This window comes from Psammomys obesus, unplaced genomic scaffold (genome assembly GCF_907164565.1).
Source record: "Psammomys obesus unplaced genomic scaffold, mPsaObe1.curated_primary_1811, whole genome shotgun sequence".
Lineage (NCBI taxonomy): Eukaryota > Metazoa > Chordata > Mammalia > Rodentia > Muridae > Psammomys > Psammomys obesus.
In genome coordinates, this window is record NW_026596117.1 from 28,764,731 (window position 1) to 28,772,609 (window position 7,879).

Here is a 7,879-nt window from a genome sequence, read left to right on the forward strand (position 1 = left end):
TCAATTCTTTTACATGTTTACTCAAAAGTGAGGGTCCTGGGGAAATTGTTTTTCTCTCTCTCTCTCTCTCTTGGACTTTTGAGACAGTGTTTCTCTGTGGCTCTGTGGTTCTCTTTGGCTGTTTATAGACCAGGCTGGCCTCTAGTTTAGAGAGGTCAGCCTGCCTCTGCCTCCCCGAGTGCTGGGATTACAGGCGTGTGTAACTGTGTCCAGCTTTCAATTCTCTGTCTCTGTCTCTCTCTCTTGTTTTCTTGAGACAGGCTTTCTTTGTGTAACTGTCCCGATTGTCCTGGAACTAACTTGTAGATCGGGGTGACCTTTGCCTCCAGAGTGCTGGGATTAAGGATGTGTGCCACCATGCCCAGCTATATTTTTTTTAATAGTGGATGCTGCCCCATGCACAGAACATATCTCTAGGCACCTCTGCAATCTCTTTCTGTTCTTTTTCTTTCTTTTTATCTTATTGTGAGGCTAATTTGTCCCGTTCTAGTGATTAATGGTACAGAGTATCTTTTCATTGCAGATGGGAGCTAAGTATTTATTTTGAAGGACTCTCCCTCTCTCCTTTAGGGCTTTGCATTAACTGGGCTGTTTGTTTGGTCTTGGTGGAGTTGGATCTTATGAGTTCTTTGCATCTTTTAGATGTTAGCTCCTTATTAAACTGTGACTGACAAATGTGTTTTTCTCCGAACATTTGTTTTTCTATTACACTAAATGTAATAAGGAGTCTGCTTTTTGAAAGTCACAATATCATTTTTGCTTTTAAATTCAGTCTGGAAATCAATCTGGTGCTTTCTCGGACAGTTAGAAATAGTGCTTCTTCAAGATCCAGCTATACCACTCCTAGGTATATATCCAAAAGATGCTCAAGTATAAAAAAAGGACATCTGCTCAACCATGTTTTTAGCAGCTTTATTTGTAATAGCCAGAAGCTGGAAACAGCCCAGATGCCCCTCAGTGGAGGAATGGATACAGAAATTGTGGTACATCTACACAATGGAATATTACTCAGCTATAAAAAACAAGGAAATCATGAAATTTGCAGGTAAATGATGGGAACTGGAAAAGATCATCCTGAGTGAAGTATCCCAGAAGCAGAAAGACATACCTGGTATGTACTCACTCATAAGTGGATACTAGACATATAATATAGGATAAACATACTAAAATCTGTACACCTAAGGAAGCTAATCAAGAAGGAGGACTCTGGCTAAGATGCTCAATCCCCTTTCAGAAAGGCAAAGAGGATGGACATCAGAGGAGGGAGTAAACAGGGAACAGGACAGGAGCCTACCACAGAGGGTCTCTGAAAGGCTCTACCCTGCAGGGTATCGAGGCAAATGTTGAGACTCATAGCCAAACTTTGGGCAGAGTGCAGGGAATCTTAAGAAAGAAGTGGGAGACAGTAAGACCTGGAGAGGACAGGAGCTCCACAAGGACACTGACAGATCCTAAAAGTCTGGGTACAGGGGTCTTTTCTGAGAGTGATACCCAGGCAAGGGCCACTCATGGAAATGGCCTGAAACCCCTGCACAGAGGTACCCTATGGCAGTTCAGCGTCCAAGTGGCCTCCATAGTAATGGGGACAGGGATTGTCCCTGACATGAACTGATTGGCCTGTTCTTTGATCACCTCCCCCTGAGGGGGGAGCAGCCTCACCAGGCCACAGAAGAAGACAATGCAGCTACTCCTGATGAGACCTGATAGTCTAGGATCAGAGGGAAGGGGAAGAGGACTTCCCTTTTCAGTGGACTGGGAGAGGGATATGGGTGGGGAAGAAAGAGGGTGGGATTGGGAGGGGAGGAGGGAAGGAGGTACAGGGGGGGATACAAAGTGAATAAACTGTAGTTAATAAAAATTAAAAAAGAACTAAATTTAAAAAAATCAGTTGACCTATTCTCCATTATTTGAAAGTCACAATCACCTCATTTTTGCATATACTGCGGTGTGTGTGTGTGTGTGTGTGTGTGTGTGTGCATGTGTTTTGGGGGCACATATGCTACTGTGCACCCTTGCAGATCAGAGGACAGTTTTCAGAAGTCCCTTCTCTCTTTCCACCACCTAGATTCTGAGAACTGAGCTCAGGTAGGTGGCAAGTGCCTTTATCCACTGAGCCAACTCTCCAGTTCGTAACAGTCTTATTGCTCATCAGATCCACTAAAGTAATATCAGTATACGTTACAATCTAAGGGTAAACTCTATTGGTTACGTGTGGGTAAGTGGACTTCCTGGCACCAGTGCTGCAAATAATCTACTTTCCCTAGTAAATAACCTTGTCAGCACTGGAAGAGTTTTCAAAACGACTCAGACAAACACCGCCTTAAGATCTCAAAGATAAAGAACCTCTTCTCCCCACAGCCAGTGTCGGGAGCTCAGGGGCTTGTGAATGTTCAGTATACTGGGTGTGACTGGAAGACTGTCTATGGAATGGCACCAGGGTTCTGTGCAACCCATCAGTCACCAGGTCTCCATCCCTGCTCTAAAACACAAGCTTTACCTTTACCTAGGGCTTGAGGGCCCTAAATGGTGGAAGCTTTGTTACTGCAGTAGCAACAAAAGTAACAATACTCTCTATCCCTTGATGCAGGCATAGGCTGTGCTGGGGGGAGGTCGCTTCTCTGAACAGGAGTCTTTGTCTTTTGGAAAGTGATGTTTAAAATTAATATTAAATATTTATCAGAGAACATTAAATATGGCTATATGTTTAGAGGCATGGAAGGGTTCAACATTCAGGACTGAGTACAAAAATAAAATCCTAGAACAATACACATCATATAATATCATTAAAGACCAAATAAAATTAAAGCCTCTATCTATGAAGCTGGTAAATAGTTCTGTGTTCATTCTTTTTTTATAATAATTTATTTTTTATTAATTATAATTTATTTGCTTTGTATTCCAGCCATAGCCTCCTCCCTTGTCTCCTCCCAATCCCACTGTCCTTTTCTCTTCCCCTCATATAGCCCTCCCCCAGTCCACTGATAGGGGAAGTCCTCCACCCCTTCCACCTGACCCTAGCCTATCAGATCTCATCAGGACTGGCTGCATTGTCTTCTTCTATGGCCTGGTAAGGCTGTTCCCTTCTCAGAGGGAGGTAATCAAATGCCCACCACTGAGTTCATGTCAGAGACAGTTCCTGTTCCCCTTACTAGGGAAACCCACTTGGAGACTAAGCTGCCATGGGCTACATCTGTGCTGGGGTTCTAAGATATCTCCAGTCTTGGGCCTTGGTTGTAGTATCAGTCTCAAAAAAGATACCTTGGCCCAGATTTTTTGGTTCTGTTCCTCTCCTTGTGGAGCTCCTGTTTCCTCCAGGTTTTTCTACACAGCCCCTTCTTTCAAAAGATTCCCTGCACAATGCCCAAAGTTTGGCTATGAGTCTCAGTATCTGCTTCAATATCCTGCTGGGTAGAGTCTTTCAGGGGCCCTCTGTGGTAGGCTCCAGTCCTGTTCCCTGTTGTCTCCCTCTTCCAATGTCCATCTTGTTTGCCTTTTTGAAAGAAAACACAGAAGTACATATGGTAAACTGTTAATAGTGATGGCAATGGGAGGAAGTGGGAGCTGGGTTGGAAATGCTAGCTTTTAGTGTCATGTTATTTTTTGTTATTCAGTGTTATCTGAAATGTTATAATGAAAAATTGCTATAATAATAAAAGACATGACAAGCAACTTTATGTAGTTCAGCTGCTTGCACTGTCAGGACAGGGCCAGGAAACCCTTCTTTCATTCCAGTCACCAGCCCCCTCCCATACTGTCAGCTTCTTCCAAACATGCCAAAAATTAATTTATGCATCTCGATATATTCATATATTTGCAAACAGACCATATGTGTGGAAAGAAGTTTTTATGCTCTGTTTGTAAAATGATACCACCTTATATATCTTAACTTTAATATTCCATTCCCCTCTGAGGTAGGAAATGAATAACCTCCCTGAAATTGTAGTGCCCTCTTCCTTCCTTCCCAACATTTCTCCTGATTTCAATATAAAAAAATATATACTGGAAACAATTTTTGAACAATAAAAATCAATGAGTGAAGCAGAGTGATTACTTTGTTCTGATGTGCTTGAAACAGTGGCTAAGGCCCACGCCCCATTCAGGGGAACAGCCCACTGTGCCATCTCACTGCCTAGAAGGGCAAATAATTTAGACTATGAAAATCTGTGTGGATTAAAAGAATTTTCACTTAGATTTTTCATTGTTCTTTGTACCATGGTTGACAGTGAGTACACAAAGTCTGGAGAGAACTCTAATGAGGTCCTTAAGGAAAGACTCTAATGAGTCTTAAGGAACTTGACTAAAAGAGCATCTCACACCATCCCCTAGAACACCATGACCACCTTCATAACCTCTTCACACTGAACTACAAGTTTGATTAACAGAAGCCACAGCAATAACAATGGACCATCAGTCATCTAAACATAGGTTTTATTAAAAAAAATTATGTACATCTTGTAAAAAATGAAAATTGAGAACTCATTAATACAATGCTGCTCACAGCAGCAGAGGGGCAGTCTCCTTTAACTGGAGTAAAATGTCCCGGAATTCACACCGTCCGGAATTCACACCATAGCATGGACCTTCAGTGACTCAGCTGTCATTTTCCCCACAGCAGAGGCTAGTCTGTGAAGGGAAAGCCCTCCTCTGTACATGCTCTCCTTAGTCACGCCTTCCTTCTTGCTGTCCAGCAGCTCACACGATGGGATAGACAGCAAAGGTAGCAATTCCACAGTTGTTGTCCCGGTCTTTGGCCATCTTTATATAGCCATTCAGGCCCCAGTTTTCACCCCAGCTGGAAGAGCATGTTAGCCATTTAGTAGAGGGAACACAGCAAAGAAACTTCATTCAAAGAAACTTGATTCTTCACTGAAACACAGAGACTGAGGCCACACATAACAGATAGGATGAGAGAGGGCAAAGGGTCAACTCTTGGACACCAACTATTGAGTAAATCATGACTGGGAATCACAGCAGAGAAAGCACAGGCAATCTCCACAGCCATATTTGGCTCAGAACTAGAAATGCAGTGGTTCAAATTCTATTTTAACACTCCTCAAACCATGTCAGAGTTTTATTGTGATTACTGCACCCTGAAACTTCTGTATTCAAAATATGTGGGGTAAATTGCTGAAACCTGCACCCAAATACTGCCTGCAAACAGTACATTTCCCTTAGTGTTTCAAACATGAATGTTTTGGGATATTTATACCTGTTCTTGACCAGCCAGTATTTCCTGCCATCTGATTCTTCACCGTAGCCAACCACCAGGACAGCATGATCCAGACTAGTGCTGCTGCAGTTTGGCTCATAATACATGCCTGGAAGAGAAAATCAAAGCTAGAATGAGAGGCTCTAGTGACCCCACAGTGACCATGTCACTAACAGTCATAGAAACATTTCTAATTTCAGTGCAATCACGTATACTCCAGACTCTTGTGACATCTGCTCTTATGTAACATAACAGAAGTAAAGATTAGCATAAATCCTCAGGGAAAATGCTTGCTTGGAAGGAATCCTCCACCTGCTGCAATCAAGAGGCTTCCCTAAAACTGAACTGGAAAAGTGGAACATCTATCAAAGTCTTAAAGTTTCACAACTGCCAAAAAATCAATAATATTAAGCCACATAAAACCTGATTTTGCTAATTAAAAAAATAATAGATACACGTTCATGGGATTGTGTTTAATGAATGCCAAGTAAAAGGCAACACATAAATATTGTTCCTGTTGAATGTAACATATGCAATTCAAAATGTTTACATATTTTATATACCAAAAGGTAATCAAATTCACAGGCTGTGGTGGAAGCACAACCTTTCCTTGTGACTGCTGTAAGGAAGCACACTTACCGCCTTTATAGAACCTGAAGGAATGGTGTTGACTATTAATTCCAACGGCGATGGGGCCCACAGTGGCCACGGCCGTCATCAGAGCATCCTCACTCAATGGGATTTTTACATAGTTTGTGACATTAGCTGCAGAATATTCAGGATCGTATCTGCAGGGTCCATTCTTTGAATGGCAAAGGAGAATAAAAACATTATGGTTATTGCCATCCACCTCTGGGGAAACGTGAGTTATTCAGAAGTACCCTCAGCTGAGTTGTCACTACAAAGGTGACTCAGCATTTGCTGTGGAGGAGCTCCGCGTGTATGTGCTTACCAAATGTCACAGGACATGTTAAGCTGATAGATTTCAGTAGCTGGTAGAAACTAGCTCACATGTCTTCAATGACATGCTATGGATATTCCTATAGAAAATAGCGTTCCACATTGGAGAGAAATTGGTATTACCTGTGAATTGTTTTACATATAATCCATGTGAGCAGAAGCAGGGACAGCTATATGGAAACCATGGAATCAAACTAGCCTGCAAAAGGCTGACATTTTAATGGCAGCACTTAGGATTTAGTAAGCTGGCTTCTACCCTTTATGAGTCCTGAGGACAGTAACATAATTGTTTTGCTTTCTGAACCTAGTTAGGAAAATCAACACCTTAGGATTTTTACTTACCTGTGCTTCATATGGATAGGAGACCATTGTGTCAAGGCCTTTGTTTTCAATCACATACTGGAAGGCGAGGTTCATCAAGCCACCATTACAGCCTTGGTTGCCATATGACCAGGAGCAGTCCACTAGGTTCTGTTCACTCAGAGAGACCAGTTTGCCTGTTTTACGGAACATCTGTCCTTCTAGGGAACCAACTGCACTAAAAGCCCAGCAAGCACCACAACGACCCTAGAAGAGAGAGAAAAAGAGTACAGGTGTTTCAAAGCAATACACATGATACAATAACACAGTGAACTGCATGAAGCTCCACAGTCAGCAAGACTTCCTGGCTCCACGGTAGACGGTGAGTGATACCTGACAATGTGCCATGTCCTACCTGATTCTTCACAGGAGTCACATAGCCATGATCTCTCCAATCCACAGACTTTGGGACATCTCCCAGCAAAGGCTCCTGGAAAAGGTTCTCCTCATTGGGTTCCATGCTTTGAAAGCCAGTCATCAATTCCCTGAATTCTATATTGGTCTTCAAGAAAAAAGAGACAAAGGGAGGGATGACTTACAAGGTACCAAAGGGAGGAAGTATGATGTGCTGCAACCCACGTCACACTCACCAGATCCCCAAAGGCATTCATCTCCAGGCTGAAGCCATGCTTCCCCTGAAGATAGTCCTGATTGTGCAGCTCAATCATTTTCATGTTGTTCTCCCACACCGCTCTCTTCTGTCCTTCTTCACTCTGGAATAAACACAGTGTGTGGTGTGTCAAGCCCAATCCTATAGTTCCCTCACTGGCCCTGCTGCTACAGGTGATAAGAACCAAGGGAAGCTAGAATCCAGACCCTATGTCAATAGGGTATTTAGACATTAGTGTCCATAAAGCATGCCATGTGGTCAAGCCGGGGAGGAACTGGCTTCCACAATGCAAACTCTCTATAAACTTGCCCCAGCAAGGACCATTGTCTCTGTGTTGCCTCTGGACATTTCTATGGTACCAACCATATGGTATGTTTTCCCATGTTTTGTCTTCCATTCCTGCCATACAGCATCGAAATTGGGATCGTGTGTTGGAGCAGCTGAGACCACCTCCAAGCAAAGAGTGGCCAGGAAGAAAATTGGAATCATGCTTCCAAAACCTAGAGATGACGAAGAAATGAAATTCTGATCATGGAAATTCTTCAGTAAATTCTGGTTTCTACATAGGATGTGGAATTCTGGTCATCATGGTAGAATGAAATTACTTTAACCATCTCTCAGTGATCATTGGCATGGCTAAGAATGAGGTCGGCTAACAGCACATATGTAAAAAATGATCCCATGAGTCAAATGAAGTAAAGAGAAGCTGCCCAGATCTCCAGACTTGGAGTGTGTGCACT

At 42.7% G+C, this 7,879-nt stretch overlaps 1 protein-coding gene across 1 annotated transcript; it reads right to left on the reverse strand.

Annotated features, from left to right (window-relative positions):
- Positions 1-4,692: 4,692 nt before the first annotated feature.
- LOC129692862 (procathepsin L-like) lies at positions 4,693-7,628 on the reverse strand. The gene is made up of 7 exons (XM_055629388.1): positions 7,503-7,628; positions 7,120-7,242; positions 6,885-7,031; positions 6,512-6,736; positions 5,849-6,011; positions 5,210-5,318; positions 4,693-4,792 (listed from the first exon to the last, which is right to left on the reverse strand). Exons 1-7 carry the CDS (start codon positions 7,626-7,628, stop codon positions 4,693-4,695), a joined length of 993 nt encoding a protein of 330 aa, XP_055485363.1.
- Between the last annotated feature and the right edge of the window lie 251 nt (positions 7,629-7,879).

Coding starts and splice junctions, on each gene's coding strand:
- LOC129692862 (XM_055629388.1), bottom strand. CDS start 7,628: ATGATTCCAATTTTCTTCCTGGCCACTCTTTGCTTGGAGGTGGTCTCA. Junction 6,737..6,884: donor TGACTCCTGTGAAGAATCAG/GTAGGACATGGC, acceptor TCTCTCTTCTAG/GGTCGTTGTGGTGCTTGCTG. Junction 4,793..5,209: donor TACTGGCTGGTCAAGAACAG/GTATAAATATCC, acceptor ATGCTCTTCCAG/CTGGGGTGAAAACTGGGGCC.